The 22,712-nt window shown below is 42.8% G+C and overlaps 1 protein-coding gene across 2 annotated transcripts in view; it reads left to right on the top strand.

Annotated features, from left to right (window-relative positions):
• Nucleotides 1–22,712, top strand: part of mmd2a (monocyte to macrophage differentiation-associated 2a) — a 77,407-nt gene that overhangs the window by 46,358 nt on the left and 8,337 nt on the right. For both annotated transcript variants that reach the window (XM_069904757.1, XM_069904756.1), the window contains exons 4-5: nucleotides 2,710–2,870; nucleotides 15,258–15,332. In XM_069904757.1, coding sequence (XP_069760858.1) covers nucleotides 2,710–2,870; nucleotides 15,258–15,332 — 236 coding nt within the window. The remainder of the gene's footprint in view (nucleotides 1–2,709; nucleotides 2,871–15,257; nucleotides 15,333–22,712) is intronic.

Below are 22,712 nucleotides of genomic sequence, written 5' to 3'. Positions count from 1 at the left end.
CACTCCCAGAATGATTTTTTCCCTTTCAGTCCTCTCTTTTTACCATATCAACTCACCCTAAGCTACTCTCAACATAACTTCCTCCATGAACTCCACAGTCTGCTGTGAAGGGGGTTTCCAGAAGAAAGATCTTTATGCAAATTCCCTCATGTGGCTTCTGCTCTATTGTGTATTGTTTCCTGTGTTCTGTGCACAATTGTATATCGCTACATAGGAAACTCAATAAAACCAGGATTAGCCCCTCATCCACCTAATTATGACCCTCCTTCAGGCATATAACAATATGGAAAATGGAGCAAATGATTTGATCAAATTTGGCTCCTTAGGGAGAGATAAACCTGGATGTTGAGTACCAGCAAAGAGATTGCCATTAACAAGTACCTGCATTGTAATTTCACCTGATCTGGATGGGAGGAGGGGCATGATACTTTTTTACCAAAATGGAAGATACATGAAAGAAAGGGAAATTTCAGGTCACTAGCAATCATTCAGAAACTCACAAAATCACATAATATGATCTTTCCTGCAACATATTTTAGTCTGTGTTCCTGGAACACATGAAGTCCACCCTAGAAGAGATGGAAAATCTTGTGAAATGGCGTGGGAATAACAACCTGAGTCTCAATGTAATCAAGTCGAAGGAGATGATTGTGGAAGTTGTGGACTTCATCCAGGATGACCACCCTCTGCTATACATTAAATAGCTCAGTCGTAGAGAGAGTAATGAAGTTCCTTGAAGTCGACTTAAGATGTGACCTATCCTGGACACAAAACATTTCCTTCCCTTGTCAGGAAGGTACAACACTGACAGCACTTCCTGAGAAGACTGAAGCAGGCAAGCTACCAGCCACCATTCTGTCAGCTTTCCATAGGAGCTCTATCGAGGGTATGATGGCAGGCTGCATCACAGTGTGGCGTAGTTGCTGTCGGGCATCAGATTGAAGGCCAATCCACAGGACCACAAGAGTGGCTGAGAGGATCACTGGAGTCTCCCTCCTCTCCATTAACTTGGTTTGCCAGGATTGCTGTCTAAAGACGGCTCACTCAATCAGTGAGCAATTACTAGTGTCTTAAGCAGAAGCAATATCAAACAGTAGTTGGCCCTGTCATACTATATTATCAGGCAGAGAGGCCCAAGGACAGATTCTTGTTGGACACTGGAAATAGTGGTCCAGGTACATGAAAAATTGAATGAAATTGTTTTGTCACATTTGCTGAGATAGTATATAGTTTTGCTTGCTGTCCATGCAAGTCAACCCATACTTAACTAGGGTCAGTAGTGCAATAAGAAAACAAAACTGCTCTGGCTAAAAACATTGCCAAAAAATAATTAAAGTCAACGATGATCAAGAAGCCAAAATTAGCAGAGGATTGAGAACATTGTGGGAGTGGAGGGGCTTGAAGAGAGTGGGAGGACTGAAACCTTAAAGGAATTTGAGAGCTACAGTCAAGCACTTGCTATATGGGGTAGCCTTATAATACAGGAATGATATATAAACAGAAGTTCATGAAAATTAAGACAAAAGCAGCAGAGTTTTGGATGTTCACAGAATAGCAGATGATGGATGATGCCAAAGGCATGGAAAAAAAAGGTTTCAGTGGTTGTGCTAAATCAGAGAAGGTGTCAAATGAAGTTATGAAGGGAGAAATAGGCTAGATTAACAATGGCATGGAAACATGGTTGGCAGCTCATCTCCAAGACAAATATGGCTTCAAGGATGTAAACAGATCAGGTACGCAACTATCAGTTGTCAGAGCTGGTAGCTAGGGAACAGAGATTATGATTACGGTTTCAGTTTTCTGTGTGGAGGAAAGTAATTACTGTTCATCTGTTACTGGATATAAGACAAGCAGTTTGACAATTTGGACATATTAAAGAAACCAAGAGAGGCGGCAGTGAATTAGATTTCATCAACACATTGACATGTTTTCTACATGGTCATAGAGACATAGAATTCTGCAGCTCGGAAAAAGGCTAACCAAGTTCATCTAATTTGTTTGCGTTCAGTCCATATTCCTCTTCATATTTCCATTCCGCATCTCTGTTTAAATATCTTATAATTGTCCCTGCCTCTATTACTTCCTCTGCCACTCACTCCATTTGCCCACCACCCTCTGTGTGAAGAAGGTGCTACCTAGATCCCTTTTAAATCTTTCTCTTCTCACCTTCAATCTATGCCTTCTTGTTTTGGTCCCACTTCAGCCTCCTATGTTCCAAAGCAAAACTCTGCAGCCTATCCAAATGAGTTGGTATTGGAACAGCAGGCAGACAGGCCCAAGGACAGAGTCTTGTTGGGCACTGGAAATAGTGGTGCAGGTAGAGGAAGAATTGAATCAAATTGTTTTTGTCACATTTACTGAGATATAGTATAAAGTTTTGCGTGCTGTCCATGCAAGTCAACCCATACTTAACTAGGGTAGGTAGGGTAATAATAAAATAAAAGTGCAGTAAATCAAGAGTTCAATACATAGTGCTTCATGGACAAGAATCAGAGAATGTTAGGATAGGTTCTTATACATTCAGCTTCCTGTAACCTAGCCTAGTGCAATAACAGCAGTGATCTGAGAGCAGGCCCTTTGGGCAAAAGCAGATAAAGGGAATTGGAGCACAGGGTATGTATTAACTTTGCAAATTAATATCTCCATTTATTGTTGCAACACTGAGTTATTTATGATGCAGCGAACTGAAGCATACACTTTTGGTTTCAGTTCTGGATTATTCCTAGCATCCTTGGCAGTTCCATTCTCTGTGGCCTTTCTGATGATCAGTGGGAGATGATCTCAGCATGGATCTATGGGTTCGGGCTGAGTGGCCTTTTCATTGTCTCCACTATCTTTCACACCATCTCCTGGAAGAAGAGCCATTTGCGGTAAGTGCTATTTTGTTACATATTCTAATATAGACATTGTGGTAGGAGAAAAGGGCAATATAATTCATCAGGGTTGGAATCATGATGAATGATTAAACTATCATTCATCAATCAGGTGCCTTACCGTTCAGCGTGGCCGATCATGTCTTTCCATCCGTCACAATCTCTGACCCTCTGAATTGTATTTGTTGCCTCCCCTGTTCTCCTTCTGTGATGGCTCCATCTTTGAGCTGAGACCATAGTTGATATTGACTACATGATTATACAAGGGAAAATTACTGAAGTGGTTTCCCGTTGGCTTCTTCAGTTGAAGTGGCCATACTCGATGGGTAACCCTGGCCATTGATCAGCAGATTCATCTGCTGAGCATTTTTAGTTTTACAACCATAAATCTGTTTGTAAAAACCATCTACCATCTGCAATCCATAGCTTCATGTGACCCTGATTGGGAGACTAAACAGGTACTACACTTTTGCCCAAGGGTGACCTGTTGTCTATTGGATGGAAGGAGCATCTTATACCTCCTTTTGCTGATCAATTGCACAGCACTGACAGTGTAATATATAGCCTTACCATAGAGTTGGGTATGGTGTCACTTTGTGGTGCCTGAAACATCTAACCATTGCTAACTGCACAGTTCTTAAGCTGAATGCATCAGCAGTGGGCCAGAAATATCAGAAATTGGTACAAGCTTGATAGACCTGCTCTTGTTGAAGGGGAAGGGCACCATAGCTGCTACAAATATGGGCAGGGTCCTTAAGTCAAAGGCAAAGAACACTACAACATGGAAAAGATGGAGCACTGTTTTGGTTACCAAAACATAGCAGAGGAGATGGAAAGAGGAGAGATTTCCTTTATTTAGGTGGAGTACCAGAGACTTCTGGCCTTGTGTTCAGAAAGTAAGGTGAGCATATAACCCTGAAAGTCAGTTCCAGGGGTGCTAGCCAAGAACCAACACAAACAACCGCGAACAGTTCATTGACCACATAAAATAGCCATCATTTTCCTCTTCCTCTCTGTTTCCTCTGTGTAATCCCATCCTGTTGCACTCATTGAGTATTGTGAAGCTGGCATTTAGGATTATACACTCAGGCTGTGACATATCGTATACAGCATGTCACTGTGGATCTTGACCACTGCTGCCAAATACTACAAGGTTCATTGTGAGTAGTCTAGGCAGTAGAGTTATACACCAACAATCTGCTTTCATTTTATGCTATTTTTTCAGCAGGTATCCCAGTGCCCATCTTTTGGTTTGTCATGGTGGATAAAATGCAATTGACTAATAAAATGAAAGCAACTTGACCTTATATTGGGCATTGTCCTGCATGAGTTTAAAAAATTTTTTTAGACATACAGCACTGTAGCAGGTCAAATCAGCCCTATATGAGGCTGTGCTGCTCAATTTACACCCCATTAATCTGCACCCTGGTTTTTGAAGCATGGGAGGAAACTGGAGTCCCTGGAGAAAACTCACGCAGACACGGGGAGAATGTACAATCTCCTTACAGATTGCGTGGGATTCAAACCCAGGTCCGGTCCAGATCGCTGGCACTGTAAATGTGTTGTGCTAACCACCTTGCAAACCGTGCTGCCCATGGAAGTGGAATCCATCGTTGCTCTGGTGGAGGGCAGAGTTGGTATGAAATAAACATTCAAGAGCAAGGGTTGCAAAAAGAAAAATCCCTTCATCATGGGTGTCTGCAGTCAGAGCAAAGCAGCCGGCTTCGACACCTCCTTCACTTTCATTGTGGGAGTCTGTAGTCATAGTAAGGCCGAGTACTTCATCACCCCCTTCACTGTGGGAGTCTGTAGTTGTAGTAAGGCAGAGTACTTCTTCACCCCCTTCACTGTGGGAGTCTGTAGTCGTAGTAAAGCAGAGTACTTCTTCACCCCCTTCACTGTGTGAGTCTGTAGTTGTAGTCAGGCAGAGTACTTCTTCACCCCCTTCACTGTAGGAGTCTGTAGGCGTAGAAAGGCAGAGTACTTCTTCACCCCCTTCACTGTGGGAGTCTGTAGTTGTAGTAAGGCAGAGTACTTCTTCACCCCCTTCACTGTGGGAGTCTGTAGTCGTAGTAAAGCAGAGTACTTCTTCACCTCCTTCACTGTGTGAGTCTGTAGTTGTAGTCAGGCAGAGTACTTCTTCACCTCCTTCACTGTGGGAGTCTGTAGTCGTAGTAAGGCAGAGTACTTCTTCACCCCCTTCACTGTGTGAGTCTGTAGTTGTAGTCAGGCAGAGTACTTCTTCACCCCCTTCACTGTGTGAGTCTGTAGTTGTAGTCAGGCAGAGTACTTCTTCACCCCTTCACTGTGGGAGTCTGTAGTCATAGTAAGGCAGAGTACTTCTTCACCCCCTTCACTGTGGGAGTCTGTAGTCCTAGTAAAGCAGAGTACTTCTTCACCCCCTTCACTGTGTGAGTCTGTAGTTGTAGTCAGGCAGAGTACTTCTTCACCCCTTCACTGTGGGAATCTGTAGTCATAGTAAGGCAGAGTACTTCTTCACCCCCTTCACTGTGGGAGTCTGTAGTCGTAGCAAGGCAGAGTACTTCTTCACCCCCTTCACTGTGTGAGTCTGTAGTTGTAGTCAGGCAGAGTACTTCTTCACCCCCTTCACTGTGGGAGTCTGTAGTTGTAGTCAGGCAGAGTACTTCTTCACCTCCTTCACTGTGGGAGTCTGTAGTCGTAGCAAGGCAGAGTACTTCTTCACCCCCTTCACTGTGGGAGTCTGTAGTTGTAGTAAGGCAGAGTACTTCTTCACCCCCTTCACTGTGGGAGTCTGTAGTCATAGTAAAGCAGAGTACTTCTTCACCCCCTTCACTGTGTGAGTCTGTAGTTGTAGTCAGGCAGAGTACTTCTAGACCCCTTCACTGTGGGAATCTGTAGTCATAGTAAGGCAGAGTACTTCTTCACCCCCTTCACTGTGGGAGTCTGTAGTCGTAGCAAGGCAGAGTACTTCTTCACCCCCTTCACTGTGTGAGTCTGTAGTTGTAGTCAGGCAGAGTACTTCTTCACCCCCTTCACTGTGGGAGTCTGTAGTTGTAGTCAGGCAGAGTACTTCTTCACCTCCTTCACTGTGGGAGTCTGTAGTCGTAGCAAGGCAGAGTACTTCTTCACCCCCTTCACTGTGGGAGTCTGTAGTTGTAGTAAGGCAGAGTACTTCTTCACCTCCTTCACTGTGTGAGTCTGTAGTCGTAGTAAGGCAGAGTACTTCTTCACCTCCTTCACTGTGGGAGTCTGTATTCATAGCAAGGCAGAGTACTTCTTCACCCCCTTCACTGTGGGAGTCTGTAGTCGTAGTAAGGCAGAGTACTTCTTCACCCCCTTCACTGTGTGAGTCTGTAGTTGTAGTCAGGCAGAGTACTTCTAGACCCCTTCACTGTGGGAATCTGTAGTCATAGTAAGGCAGAGTACTTCTTCACCCCCTTCACTGTGGGAGTCTGTAGTCGTAGCAAGGCAGAGTACTTCTTCACCCCCTTCACTGTGTGAGTCTGTAGTTGTAGTCAGGCAGAGTACTTCTTCACCCCCTTCACTGTGGGAGTCTGTAGTTGTAGTCAGGCAGAGTACTTCTTCACCTCCTTCACTGTGGGAGTCTGTAGTCGTAGCAAGGCAGAGTACTTCTTCACCCCCTTCACTGTGGGAGTCTGTAGTTGTAGTAAGGCAGAGTACTTCTTCACCTCCTTCACTGTGTGAGTCTGTAGTCGTAGTAAGGCAGAGTACTTCTTCACCTCCTTCACTGTGGGAGTCTGTATTCATAGCAAGGCAGAGTACTTCTTCACCCCCTTCACTGTGGGAGTCTGTAGTTGTAGTCAGGCAGAGTACTTCTTCACCTCCTTCACTGTGGGAGTCTGTAGTCGTAGTAAGGCAGAGTACTTCTTCACCCCCTTCACTGTGTGAGTCTGTAGTTGTAGTCAGGCAGAGTACTTCTTCACCTCCTTCACTGTGTGAGTCTGTAGTTGTAGTAAGGCAGAGTACTTCTTCACCCCCTTCACTGTGGGAGTCTGTAGTCATAGTCAGGCAGAGTACTTCTTCACCCCCTTCACTGTGGGAATCTGTAGTTGTAGTCAGGCAGAGTACTTCTTCACCCCCTTCACTGTGGGAGTCTGTAGTCATAGTAAGGTAGAGTACTTCTTCACCCCCTTCACTGTGGGAGTCTGTAGTTGTAGTAAGGCAGAGTACTTCTTCACCCCCTTCACTGTGGGAATCTGTAGTTGTAGTAAGGCAGAGTACTTCTTCACCCCCTTCACTGTGGGAATCTGTAGTTGTAGTCAGGCAGAGTACTTCTTCACCCCCTTCACTGTGGGAGTCTGTAGTTGTAGTAAGGCAGAGTACTTCTTCACCCCCTTCAGTGTGGGAATCTGTAGTTGTAGTAAGGCAGAGTAACTCTTCACCCCTTCACTGTGGGAATCTGTAGTTGTAGTAAGGCAGAGTACTTCTTCACCCCCTTCACTGTGGGAATCTGTAGTTGTAGTCAGGCAGAGTACTTCTTCACCCCTTCACTGTGGGAATCTGTAGTTGTAGTAAGGCAGAGTACTTCTTCACCCCTTCACTGTGGGAATCTGTAGTCATAGTAAGGCCGAGTACTTCTTCACCCCCTTCACTGTGGGAGTCTGTAGTCATAGTCAGGCAGAGTACTTCTTCACCCCCTTCACTGTGGGAGTCTGTAGTCGTAGTAAGGCAGAGTACTTCTTCACCCCCTTCACTGTGGGAGTCTGTAGACGTAGTAAGGCAGAGTACTTCTTCACCACCTTCACTGTGGGAGTCTGTAGTCGTAGTAAGGCAGAGTACTTCTTCACCCCCTTCACTGTGTGAGTCTGTAGTTGTAGTAAGGCAGAGTACTTCTTCACCCCCTTCACTGTGGGAATCTGTAGTTGTAGTCAGGCAGAGTACTTCTTCACCCCCTTCACTGTGGGAGTCTGTAGTCATAGTAAGGTAGAGTACTTCTTCACCCCCTTCACTGTGGGAGTCTGTAGTTGTAGTAAGGCAGAGTACTTCTTCACCCCCTTCACTGTGGGAGTCTGTAGTCGTAGTAAGGCAGAGTACTTCTTCACCCCCTTCACTGTGGGAGTCTGTAGTTGTAGTAAGGCAGAGTACTTCTTCACCCCCTTCACTGTGGGAGTCTGTAGTCATAGTCAGGCAGAGTACTTCTTCACCCCCTTCACTGTGGGAGTCTGTAGTTGTAGTAAGGCAGAGTACTTCTTCACCCCCTTCACCGTGGGAATCTGTAGTTGTAGTCAGGCAGAGTACTTTTTCACCCCCTTCACTGTGGGAGTCTGTAGTTGTAGTAAGGCAGAGTACTTCTTCACCCCCTTCACTGTGGGAGTCTGTAGTTGTAGTAAGGCAGAGTACTTCTTCACCCCCTTCAGTGTGGGAATCTGTAGTTGTAGTAAGGCAGAGTAACTCTTCACCCCTTCACTGTGGGAATCTGTAGTTGTAGTATGGCAGAGTACTTCTTCACCCCTTTCACTGTGGGAGTCTGTAGTCATAGTCAGGCAGAGTACTTCTTCACCCCCTTTACTGTGGGAATCTGTAGTTGTAGTAAGGCAGAGTACTTCTTCACCCCCTTCACTGTGGGAATCTGTAGTTGTAGTAAGGCAGAGTACTTCTTCACCCCTATCACTGTGGGAGTCTGTAGTCGTAGTCAGGCAGAGTACTTCTTCACCCCCTTCACTATTGGAGTCTGTAGTCGTAGTAAGGCAGAGTACTTCTTCACCCCCTGCTCTCAGGCTTGATTGAATTGTAACTGAAAAGCAGAAAACTGCAAATATTGAAAACCTGAAATAAAACTTGAGAACACTGGAAAAGCTTAGGCAGCAAACCGCTGAGAAAGAAACAGATTTCACTGTTTCAAGCTGACAACCTTTTGTTAGAATTGTGCACACTGTGAAATACAGCATGTCATACAACAGATGAGATGCAGAAAGGAGAGGTGAAGAGAACAATAGGAATGTGGGGTGTATTGCTGACTGCTGGCAACCTGTCAAGCGGTTGAATGAAATAGATGGCAGAGGATAAAAAGCGAAAAAGAAAATCAATGATAGTATTGATGGCAAAACAATACTGGATTTCTGAAATAAAATTAGAGGATGCTGGAAATATTCAGCAGGTCAGACACCAGCGGTGTAGAGAGAAACAGTTAACATTTCAGTTTGTTGAAACTGACTGGTTGTGGTACAAACAAGAAAGGTTGCTTATCAGAAATTGTTGAATTAAACCCTGAGGTCTGTTAAATGCCAGGTCAGAAGATCAAATGCTGTTCTTTGAGCTTAGGTTTTGCTTCACCAAGACAGTCTGAGAAGCCAAAGGCAACCAAATCATAGTGCCAGTGGATGGAGAAATAAAGGTTCGCAAGTAGAAATGTTCTGTAAAGTGCTGAACTAATTTGTAGTTGGTTTCTTCAATATGGAGAAGACTGCAGTAGTTCAAATTGAAAGAGGTACAAATTAAACAGTATTTCATCTGGAAGGAGTGTTTAAGCCCTGGGTGGAGGGAAGGCAAGAGCTAAAAGGACAAAATTTACAGCTCTAAGTTGTAGAATGAATTGAAGGGAATTACTGTTTTGATGAGGATGTTTCTTTCAGTTACCTTATATTTGGCCGTACTCCATCTAGACTGGATAGATTACTGCAACTCCACTTCGCATCACGGATGTGAACATTCTGGCCAAATGTCCTCAGAGAGACACTCTTCAACTCCAACCTACACAATTAAGCCCAAACATTCCTTCTCACAGGCTTTTATCAAGAATGTTTGTTTTTTAGTTGAGACCATATGATTCTCTCCAATCTGCCTCCATTTACGCATCCCTCCCCTCATCTGGTTTCACAGAACTCATTCTGTGGATTTTGCTCTAAGGGCTGTGTCAATGAATTGCCGTAACCCGGTACGACCAGGATTGTGTCCCACAGATGTGACTGGCGTGAATCATGCATTGCCGTTCTTACCTCCTGTATTATGACAGCAACTGTGATACATCAGACAATGTGACTGATGATAAAACGAGTAACTGACCAACTGTAATTTTGAGAAAAGGTGCTGGCGTAGATGCTTCAGGGGCTGTACTTGAATGTGCTATATCATCTGTCAGTCATCAAGTACCCTTTTGTCTCTTTGCAGTTTTGAAGTATTGATGGAATTTAAATATAGATCAGTCTGGTAAGAACTTTGGTCTGCAATATGTGTTACCACCGGTGGTGGACTGGACTGGATTGTGATTGTTCTTGCAGTGAATGTATGTACATCTGTCTGAGATTAAGAGAGGGTGTTAGATGAGGTGCTGCACTGAGCATCAAGTTGGCATTGTATCACCATGTGCAGATCCAACACTGTCAATGTGCTAACATCCTTACCTGGAGCAACACATGACACCATTAGGTGTCGCTGTGTGCATACGGCAAGGTAGGTCCCAACCCTCAAAGACAACTAAGATGAATTTTGTGTTGAAAATATTTCATGTAAATTGTAATTCGATTACACTTGCTGCTCTTGGCCAATTTGGAGGGGTTGCATGTCTTCCCTTTCAGAGGAGCTACAGGTGACATTGTGTGCGGGGCCAACCTGGAGTCACAATGCTACCTTCAATCTTATCTTTTTACCATTTGCGAGCACTGCTGCAGGAGGCATGCGCAGGAGGCTCAGTCAAAATTAACAAATTTGATACAACTAATTTTTTTTTAGATCAATGCCAGTCACTGGATTGAATAATTAAATATGAAGCAAAAACATGGAAATAGATCAGAATGATGTCACCAGGCAACCACTGAGTTTATGTAAATAGGGTGACTAAATATCCTCCACCTACATAGTGAAATGGCAAAAGACCAGACAATTGTGTCTTTTTTTAAAAAAGAGGAAACATTTGCGTTTTTCCATTTCTTTTTACCTTCTTTTTGCATTGGCAATTGGTGTATTTCAGCCATGTATATTGTTGGGTGGCAGGAGATTGTGCGAAGAAAGAAAGGTAAACCTTCATTTTGCACTTGGCCAGTGAAGTACTTTTACAATATGGACACATGAGAGGTGGGAGATGCTGGAATTTGGAGCAAACAGAAACTGCTGGAAAAACTGAGTGAATCAAGCAGCATCTTTGGAGCCAAAGGAATAATCAACGTGTCAGTTTGAGAACCTATTCGAGGACTGAGAGTTTAGAGGGAAGAGAGCCAGTGGACAAAAGTGAGGAAGAGGTGAGACAGAGGCTGATAAGTGATAGGTGAATCCAGATGAAGGGGGGAGGATGGCAGATAGATCTACATTGGGTTGGGAAGAGGAGAAGGTTGACAGAGGGTCTGAAGCGATAGGTGGAACCAGATAAGGAAAAGATAATGGGAACTGTTGGGGGTGGGGGGGGGGGATGATACAAGAGAGGGAGGGCTAGGGTTAGGGTAATAGAATTAGGTGGGTGATGGTAGGCTGGAGTGGATTTGTCCTTCCTGAAGTAAATAGGGGTTTAGCCGTGTTATGAGACAGGGAGTTAGATGAGGTATTGCACTATAGCAAGTTGTCATTGCATGCTGGTTGATGTCATTATGTGCAGAACCAGTACTCATTAGACTGGTGCTTACTGCCAATATGCTAACATCCCAACCAGTTGAAAGCCTGGCATAATCATGTTGTTTGCCTATGAAAATGCAGTCCCTATCACCCAAATGATCCTCTCCAATCTGCTTCCATCTATTCATCCCTCCCCTCATCTGGTTTCACCTATCTGCTTCTGTCGCACTCCTCCCTCCCTCTCAATCTCTGCTTTGGCTAAATTTTCTTTGTCCTGATGCAGGATCTCAATACTAAATGTTGACCATCCCTTTGCATCAGAGATGCTTCATGATCTGCTGAGTTCTTTCAGCAGTTTGGTTCTACTTTAAAAATATGGTGGTCTGAACATTCTAATTCAAAACACAATGTACTTATAGCACTACAGAGTAGAAATTGGGTGTACACAGGAGAATTGCTGGGAACAAGCAGTATTAACTTGTAGCTACTGACGTGTAATGCTTAGCTAGATGACATTTGCATGAAATTGTGTTATGCATTCAAGACCAATAAACACTGCACATTTATGAGCATTTCTAGATATAGAACCTTAGAACATTATACTACAGGAAAGAAAACAGGCCATTCAGCCCTTCTAGTCTGTGCTGAAACATTATTCCACTAGTCCAGTGGTTCTCAACCTTTTTCTTTCCACTCACGTACCACTTTAAGCACACATGTCAAACTCAGGCCCGCGGGCCAAATTTGGCCCGTGATATAATTATATTTGGCCCACAAGATCATATCAAATATGTATTAGAGCTGGCCCGCTGGCCGCCGCACCGGTATAGCGCATGCACAGCTAATACTACAAATCCCAGAATGCTTTGCAAATGCATTGGCACTGGCCCGTCAGCCCGCTAATCGCCCCCACCTCCTCCGTTTACTTTAATTAGCATCTGTGACCTGTTGCCCAACTCACATGTAATAAACCCCTTACAAAAAATGGCCAAACGAAAGACAGAAAACAGGACCTTTCAAGACAGGTGGGAGGCAGACTATATGTTCATCATTTTAAAAGACAAACCTGTTTGTCTTGTGTGTGGAGCCAGCGTCTCTGTAGTTAAAGAATATAACATACGACGACACTATGAAACGAAACACCAGGACAAGTATAAGGATCTGAATGAGAAGCAAAAACTCCAGAAGGTGGAGGAGATGAAAAGAAGTCTGGTTTTACAGCAAACTATGTTCATCAAAGCAGAATTCCAAAGTGAGCCTGCTGTAAAGGCTAGTTTTATTGTGGCCGCAGAGATCGCCAAATCAGCCAGGCCCTTTACGGAGGGAGAGTTTGTTAAAAAGTACCTGCTCAAAGTTTGCAATGTCATTTGCCCAGATAAAAAGCAAGCATTTTTAAATGTGAGCCTGAGCGGAAATACCGTGGCTGCACGTGCTTGTGAGCTTGCTACTAATCTACAAGAACAACTGAAGGAGAAGGGGAAAGATTTTATGGCATACTCACTTGCTGTAGACGAGAGCAGCGACACATCAGATACTGCCCAGCTATCAATATTCATCCATGGAGTGGACACGAAACTTTCCGTTACAGAGGAACTTTTAGGATTAAAATCCATGCATGGCACAACCACAGGAAAAGAAATCTTCGAGGAGGTGTCCAAATGTCTCAATGAAATGATGCTGCCTTGGGATAAACTTGTGGGACTAACGACAGATGGTGCGCCCGCGATGTGCGGTCAGAAAAGTGGACTGGTGGGCAGGATTTGGGAGAAGATACAGGAGAATCATGCAGGTGAGCTTGCAGTTTACTACTGCATAATCCACGAGGAAGCCTTGTGTGGCAAAGCCTTGAAAATGGAGCATATAATGAAGACTGTAACTCGAGTAGTTAACTTCATAAGAGCCAAAGGTTTAAATCACCGCCAGTTCAAGTCCTTTCTGGAGGAGTTAGGGTCAGAATACGGAGACGTGCCCTATCACACAGAGGTGTGATGGCTTAACTGAGGAAAAGTACTGAAGAGATGCTTTGAGCTGCGTGAAGAAATATGTCTGTTTATGGAGAGCAAAGGCAAAGACACAACAGAGCTCAGGGATAAAAAGTTTCATTGTGAGCTGGCATTCCTGTGTGACATCGTGAGCCATCTCGATGCGCTAAACCTGCAGCTTCAGGGATGAGGGCCCGTCATTACAGACATGTACAGTGCAGTGAGGGCTTTTAGAACCAAGTTGTGCTTGTGGGAGACTCAGATGCTGCAAGGAAACATGGCTCATTTTCTGTGCTGCCAAATTATGAAAGAACAGATCTCACCTGCCGTGTTGCCCAGTGCAGAGTTTGCTGAAAAACTAAGCGTACTTCGTGCGGAGTTTTCCCGACGATTTGCTGACTTTGAAGCCCAGAAATGCAGATTTGAACTACTCAGCAATCCGTTTGCGGTTGACGTGACAAGCGCTCCAACCAACCTCCAAATGGAGCTGAATGAGCTCCAGTGTAATGACACGCTCAAGTCAAAGTATGACTCTGTCGGTGCTGTGCAGTTCCCACAGTTCCTTCCCGACGCACTGCCCCAACTCCGTGCGCAAGCTGCTCAAATGCTGTCAATGTTCGGCAGCACGTATCTCTACGAACAACTCTTCTCTTTGATGTAGATAAACAAAACATCACACAGGAGTCGTCTTACTGACAAGCTCCTTCATTCAGTCCTGAGGATTTCCTCAGCTCAGAGTCTGACCCCAGAGTTTGATGAACTTGCATCTAAGAAGAGATGCCAAGTATCTGGTTTAGACCCAGGTGCATCAGAGTAAATCACAGTGTAGCAAGCTAAGCTTGGATTAATATTTTCTTTGGTTAACTTTGGACTGTTCATAGTTGAAAGATTGGATTTTCATTGAAGCAAGTTGTTATTTTTTTGACTTGTTGGCTTGTGAAAAAAAATACATTTAAAAGGAGCTTAAAGGCTATAGAGAAATATTATTTATTGAATATTTTATTTCTCATTTGTTAATGCTTCTTCTGGAAAGAGTTTAACCAAAACTATTATTAAACATTTATTTTAATAAGAAAAAGTTGAACATTACATATGTTGAAAGATGAGAAAACATGCAGATGTTGAAAATTTTCAATAAATATTTAGTTTGGCCCACGACTTAGTCCAAGTTTTTAATTTTGGCCCTCTGTGAATTTGAGTTTGACACCCCTGACTTTAAGTTATCAGTGCTCTGTGATTAGTGCTCTGGGATTACTTAAGATGGTATGTGAGTGGGAAGGGAAGGTTGAGAATCACTGCTCTACACTCAATTGTTGCTGAAATATTTTACTTGAGAAAAATAGTCATTGACCCATTTCCTTTGGAGTTATGAAACCGCGCACATAACAAGTCAATTAAAACAGTGGTTTTCAATTTTTTTCTTTCCACCCACATACAACCTTAAGCAATCCCTTACTAATCACAGAGCATCTATGATATAGGGAATACTTAAAGTGGTATGTGAGTGGAAAGAAAAAGGTGGAGAACCTCTGTGCTAGTCCCACTGACCCGCATCCATTATGGAACGTGAGTGAGTGAGTGTGAATGAAAAAGAGAATAAATATTCTGGAGCACGTGAGAGAATGTAAGTCTACAAATGAGTACGTGGATGTGTGTACGTACACACACAGGTGGGAGGGTTTAGTTGAATTTAAAAGACACTTATGATGCAAAAAAAGAGACTGATCTTTTTTTTGGTGGGGGGGGGGAAGTGGTGGTTTTCAATTATAGCACTAATTACTGAAGCATTAGTTGGAAACATTACAATGACTCTCTGCCAAGCTAAGATTACACTTTGAAGGATGATGCCCTACTTATTCTTTGTGAAGCAAATCAATGCCAGTGGAATTCTACACAATTATCTTTTTTCTTTATCCAGAACTATGGAGCATTGCTTCCACATGTTTGACAGAATGGTGATCTACTTCTTCATTGCTGCCTCGTATGCCCCCTGGTGAGTCAAAAAAGAACTAAAAGTTATGAATTTAATTATTAAAGCAGATGGCGTGAACTACGGTTGCCAAAAGCAAACAGCATGTCCTCTATTGAATTGAAAAATTACCTGCACTGTCCAGAATGCTTTCATTACAGGACATCTTTATCTCATTTAATTTTCTCAACAGAAACACCCAACCTTCAAAAATGAAGCTGCTGGTTGGCCCTAATTTAGGAACTCCAGACACCACTTGACCTGGAGTTACCTAACAGATACAATGAGCCAGGCTTTTGCATACAGAGCAAGAACTATTAATTTGCCATTTATCTCTAATTTGATCTAAAATTGCCATGGACCATCCATCCCAGCAGGAACTTCCATTGGGAAGTACTCAGCCAGAAGGACATGCACTGTCCACAACTAGCCCATTCTCAGCTTCATCTTCTCATTAACTATGAAAGTTTTCAAATTCTCTCATTTAGAGCAGGTTGTCAGTGCAAGATTACTGTAATTTCCTTTGCCATGACCCAAGATATTGAGTCCAGTGGAACAAGTACTATCTCAAACTTGTGTGATTGGAAAACATGGCAGAAATGCACACAGGACAAGGGATGCCTCTGAGGTTTAGATAAGAACAGAGGGCTGATGTGGAAAGGACCATGGGTGAGTGAATGTTAGAGATTGGGGGAGGCAGTGATCATACAAGTGCTGGTAGAAATGGGGGAGACCTGATAATTCACAAGCAGCCAGGGTGGTACTTTTTCAGATATGAAATTATGGTTCCTCCACTGTAAACGCAGGGTTCAGGTTGCTGGGAGGCTGAATACAGAGGCTTGAGTTGGAGAACGAAGTAAGTGGTCAGGGTGCTGTGTGTGAATGAAAAGCAAATATCAGGGTGTTGAATCTGAGTGGAGACTTGGAGACCTGAAGTGTATTGGATATGGAGATCGGATTACCATCTGAAGATAGGGGTTAAATCTGAGGGTGTTTAGAGAGAGGAGAGTACTGGTTTGGCACGAACTAGAAGGGTCTGTTTCTGTGCTGTAAATAGCTATATTGGGAGGGGAATGGAGGGTTGTGGGCAAGGTACAAGTAGGTGGGACTAGAGGGGACTATTTGGTACGGTGCGGACTAGAAGGGCCGAGATGGCCTGTTTCCGTGCTGTAATCGTTAAATGGTTATAATGGGTGTCAAGATAAGAGTACGAATGCTAAGCATAATCTCAATCCATTATTGTGGTATTAAGATCTAGTTGCCCTTGGAGTATTTTATGATGAATCATGTATGTTCTCATAATGCCCTAAGAGGAACATGGCATGAGGAATGTTGTCACTTATTGCACAACTGGAACAGGAATTATGTTGATGCTTTAAGGATGAATTATGCAGGGAAGTGCTGAGCCATATTTTTGGAGAGCGTTGTAACATGATCTGGAGATGTTGTTACCACATTCCACTCTGGCAAGGTCAATTTTCAAAGTGTTGTGCAATTGAATTTTTAGCCATAAATACTTTAGGGACATATCGGTTGTTAAGCTTAGAATACCATGATAAATTTAGTAATACATCATGTAACAAAATATAGATATCTTTACAATAAGAATAGTTTGTAAATAGTGAAAATTCCAATCAGATCACTGATTTCTGGAGATTATTCCAAAGAGATTGTGAAACAACACATCCTCTTGAGGAACGGGGAAATTATTGGCAGTCCTTTCTGATTTCAGTATTTATCTACATCAGAAATCTTCGTCCGCGAAGCCAAGCCGAGAATACTTAAATAAGATAATTCTACACAATGGCACAATGCGTACTGGGAATTTTAAACCAGTTAGTTTAATGTTGATCATTGGAAAACTAATGGAACCCCTACCAAAATAGAGAAGAATAGATCTAGAAACAAGTAAGGTAATAATGAATGGATTTTAAAGGGAAGATCTTGATTGACCAATCTCATTGAATTTTTTTGAGGTGGAACAGAGAGCAGACAATGATAATGTGGTAGATTTATCTTTGTCTGGACTTACAAAAGGCCATTGAGTATGCCATAACAGAATAATGATTATGGTCAGAAAATGTGGAGTCAGTGAACAATTATCTGGCTTCAAAAAAGAAAGCAGAAAGTAGGAATAAAGGTTAACCATTCATCGTGATTCAAGGATCAATGTGGAGACCATTGTTAATAAAATTTACATTCAGATTTTGGAATCAAAAACATGATTTCTAAATTTGCAGACGCCATCAAATTGGAGCATTAGTCAATGCTGATTGCAACAAATTACAGAGGGTATTAGCAAATTTGTAAACCAACAAATTAAATTAGCAAATGAAGTTTAATACAGATAAATAGATTTTGATAGGAGGAACAGGTATCTAGCAGCTGCAGATTTAGGTGGGGTAAGGATATTGGAGTGCAAATACTCTAGACAGAAGTTGTGTCACAGGTTAGCAATATGAAATGGGGATGGAATTGAAATGTAGGAAAGATATGCCTGTATGTATGATATTGTTTACTGATCTGATCATCATATTATAAAAATGATATAGAGGTACTAAGGAGGTTGCAGAGAAAATATACAAGGATAATGCCTGAAATGCAGAGATACCGTTGTCAGGAAAGGGTAAACAGATTTGGCAAAAGAAGGCTGAGGATGACTTTATAGATTTCCTCTGAATCATAGAAAACTTGATGGAGTATTGGCAGTGACAATGTTTGTAAAGAGCACAATAAGGGGGCACTTAAAAGGTATTCTGGACTCAAAGAATGATGATAATGGGGAGAGATGGTTGACTTTTCAGGTTGAGGTACGATGAGCATTTAAGCTCGTTGACTGTCTTTCCAAGGCCGTGGGAGATGTATTTGGAGTCCATGGTGGGGACAGAAGTTTGCATTATGTTCAGTGTTGCATTCATTACCTTCTGTTGCTTCTTCCAATCCTGAGCACAACTTCCATGCTATGATGAGATGCTTTCCATGGTGCCCTTGTATTAGTTTTGAGGTACAAAGGGGACATGCTGAACTTCTAAGAAAGTAGAGACATCGTTGAGCTTTTTTGACCATTGTGTCAGCGTGTTTGTCCTAGGTCAAATCATTGAAGATATTTATTCCTAAGCATTTGAAGCTCTTTATCCTTTCAACTTTAGTGCCATTAATGTGGACAGGGTGTGGACTCTGCCCCCTTTCCTGAAGTCATTGATTATCTTCATTGTCTGAGGGAGAGGTTGTTATATTGACATCATACCACTAGACTTTCAACTTCTTTTCTGTATTCCATCTTGTCATTATTTGATTCCTGGCCCACTACTATGGTGTCGTCGGCAAATTTCAGGATGGAGTCGAGAGGTTATTTATTTGTGTAGAATGAGTAGAGAACTGAGTACACATCCTTGAGGAGCACTGGTGTAAAGAGTAATTGTGGAGATGTTGTTCCCCATCTTCACTGATTGCCATCCATTGGACTGGAAGTATAGGATCCAGTTGCAGACATTTTGGTCTACATCCTGAATTTTGGAAATGAGTTTACTGGGGACTATGATATTGAAGGCAGATCAGTGATCTATAAACAGAGGTATAGCATGGGGTGTCCTTGGCATCCACCTGCTCCAAGGTTGAACGGAGAGCTAGGAGGTGGCATTTGACGTACAGTTGATCCATTTCTCTAGAACGCAAATTGTAGTGGGTCAAGACTGAGCTGATAGGCTAGAGTTGATGTGAGCCTTGACCAGCCTCTCAAAGCTTCATGATGGTGGATGTCAAAGCCACATTAGTAGTCATTTAGGCCCATTGTTGTGTTTTTCTTCTGTACTGGTATGATGGCAGCCTTCGTGAAGCATTTGGGGACTGTGAGCTGTTGAAGGAAGAGATTACAAATGTCTGTGAAATAAATCTGCCTGTTGAACTGTGCAGACTCTCAGGACATGTTCCTCCAACTCCATTTGGGTCAGTGGCTTTCCACAGGTTCACCTGTCACCCTAACCTCAGTATCATTGACCATGGATGTGACCATCTGAAGTCTTTGATGTGGATGTCACCTCCTCGCTGACTGCTTGTTCAAAGCAAGAAGAGAACATCAGGGTGTGTCCTGCTGTTACATTTCACGCTGCTGGTCTTTGCTTTGTATTCCGTGATAGCATGTATGCCCTACTGCATGTGCATGATGTTCTCTTGGGACGGGCTTGGTGTGTGGCTTCTCTGATCACCTTGCAGAGATTATAAATGCATACCTTGGTGAGGACCAGATCTACTGACTTGAATGCCTATAACTAGGTATTCAGAAGTGAGTTAACTTCCTGGTTTATCCATAATTTCTGTGTGGTAAATATCTTTATCATCTTCTTGTTCACACGATTTCCTACACTCCTATTGGTGGAAGTTGCTGATGGCAGAAGTGCTTTCATTGAGTATATTCACAGAATCCTTCAATATAGACCAGTCTACTGACTCAAAGCAGTCTGTAACCTTGGACCATCGTTGAATGACTTTTATTTCCGGTCCCTTCCTCCTCAGATTCTGCTTGTATGTAGGTAGCATCAGCACAGCCAAATGATCTGACTCATCAAAGTGTGAGCATGGGATAGGCATTGTTTATGGATGTGTGGCAGTGGTCCAGGGTGGTGGGACTTCTCGTGGGGCAAGAAAGGTGAAATTTAGGTAGGACCCACTTGAGAATGGCTTGGTACTAAACAAATATTAATGCTGCCTCAAAATTCTTACTTGCTTCACCCACACAGATATCTAAGATACAGCAACTAAAATAGAAAACATTAAATTATCATAATATGCAATGAGACAGAAAAATATATAATACATTTAAAAGGATAAATATGTACAGTTGCAGTTAAGGCAACAAAAGTGATGTTTAACTCATGCAGAAAGATCTTTTGGGAGTCCCTAAGTAGTTTCTTCTTTCTTCTTTGGCTTGGCTTCGCGGACGAAGATTTATGGAGGGGTATGTCCACGTCTGCTGCAGGCAGACTGACAAGTCCGATGCGGGACAGGCAGGCACAGTTGCAGCGGTTGCAGGGGAAAATTGGTTGGGTGTTGGGTTTTTCCTCCTTTGTCTTTTGCCAGTGAGGTGGGCTCTGCGGTCTTCTTCAAAGGAGGTTGCTGCCCGCCGAACTGTAAACTAAGTAGTTTAAGGTTAGGGGAGGTTCAGCAGTGTTGGAGAAAACTGATCTTGAACTGAGAGGTGCTGAACGTTAGGGGCCTACATTTTTGCCTGAAGGGAGCAGCAAGAAGAGGCTGTGACCAGCCTAGGCCCCTTTATGATGCTGGCTACGTTTTAGAGGAAACACATCACATAGATGACTTAAATGGATGGACTTGGCTAGGTTTGTCACCTTCTGTACCTTTTTGCATCCAAACCAAGCTGCGATGCAACCAGTCGGTGCACTTTTCCACAGTCAAAGTGTAGAAATTTGATATAGTTGTGGACATCCTGACAAATCTCCTCAGACTTCTCAGGAAGCAGAGACGTTAGTGTGCCTGCTTCACAGTTGCCTCAATGTACCGGCTCCAGGAAAGGTCCTCTGATATGTGACCTCCAGGAAACTCCTCAGCCTCTCCACTGCTGTCTCACCAATGCAGGTAGGTCCGTGGCCCTTCTGCCTCCCCTTTGTAAATTGGCATTCTGATGACTCCCAACAAGATTCTCAGTCTCCATCCTATATTCTGACTCATTATTATTGAGCAGGCAGATAGGAATAACTGAGAGTAGGAGTTAAGTGCCCACTTTATGACACTATGTTGTAAGCCTCAATGCATGAGGTTCTTCTATTTTATATATATTTTTTCCAGATGTTGACTTTGTGTAAGTATATAAAACAGGTGACACTTCTACAGTGAAAATATATTTAAAAAAGCAGGATATTTGTTGCTGATTCGCTCGATCCTCTTTTTCAGCGTTGCATAAAATCAAGATCTACCCCTTTATGCAAGCCATTGTATCTTTCAGATGAAAGGTCAGCTTAAAAACAAGTCCCCAATGAATTATGTGAACCATACAAATATATTGTGCTTTACATTTTTCCTTCCTTTAGAAGCCTGATATCCTGAATACGCCTGAGATGGTCTCATCTCAGAAGCTAAGCCATCACAGGTCTGGTCAATACCTGGAGGGGAGACCGCCTGGGAACACCAGGTGCTGTTGGTTTCTGTAAGGGGCACTGGACAAAGTGACGACTCTCTGTCTGCCTGACGGTAGACAAAAGTTGAAGAATTTCATGTATGTTACATTCTAAATGTAGTATTACATGACAATATTAAATTAATTAAAATTTTAAAAAAAATTATCATTACCCTTCACTTTAACGTTGTGTGAATTTTTGAGAAGATGCATTTTTAATGCGAATTGGAAAAATGCCTACAGTTCCGAGAGCAATCATCTACAAAATATATTTTATTTATTAAATTGATTTAAATGTGAATTCAGGGCTACACTCATAATGCCTTAAATTCACAGTGTTAACCGTTTTATTTTTTTCTGATTTCTGGCGGCAGAAGTACAAGGCTCGGTCTCCTAGGTAATGTGGTTATGAATTAATTTGCTAAATTTAGCAAGGGTAGGATTTAAGTATAGCATTGTCTTGCGCCCGACTGATTATTTTATTGATTGAGGATGAATCTCCTCTCAGGTCACAGGGTTAGCGCAAATGAAGGTGTCTAATTAGTAAAACCTAACTTATCACAGAAGAGCACTGGTGCGGAGTTGCATCAAAACCCTATCTCTCGTATCATATCCTCTATGCAATATATCCTGATGCAATCAGTGCAATGTTCAGATTCTTTTAATAGTGTCCCTGTGAGTGACTTTATTTCACTCATTCCTGATGGATGAAAATATCCATGAGCACGAGCATTTCCCAGCAGCTCCTTAATGAATCTCTTTTGGTCTGCCTTAATTCCAGAATAACCTTTCTTAAATAAGGGAACTTAAACTGTGCACAGTACTCCAGGTGTGGACATCAAGCAGCCTATGCAATCGTAACAGTACTTACAATAAACCCCAGTTCTCTTGCAATAAAGCACAAAATTCCATTTGCACAAGAGTGGGACTGGGGATAGGTTATGAAGTAGAGGTGTATGAATAGAAGGTGAGAGTGTGAAAGGGAGGAGACGGATAGTTGGAAATCGAGAAAGAACATTGAAATTAGGGAGAGCAAGGTGAATGAGGGAGAAGGTTTCAGAGAAGGGATGAGGAGAGCCGAGTTGTGGCGAGGAGAGACAAATGAGGGTGAGGAGAGAGGAGTAATGGAGAGGAGACCAGGTGGACAGAGGGGACATTAGAATGAAGAAATGGAGCAGCAAAAGAGGATAGAAGAATCCACCAGCAACATAACCACACGTTTACCTTAACATCAGCATCCACCTCCTTATACCACCAGTCGATGCAAAGCACTC

Source organism: Narcine bancroftii, chromosome 12 (genome assembly GCF_036971445.1).
Source record: "Narcine bancroftii isolate sNarBan1 chromosome 12, sNarBan1.hap1, whole genome shotgun sequence".
Classification (NCBI taxonomy): domain Eukaryota; kingdom Metazoa; phylum Chordata; class Chondrichthyes; order Torpediniformes; family Narcinidae; genus Narcine; species Narcine bancroftii.
This window is presented reverse-complemented; position numbering and strand designations above follow the sequence as displayed.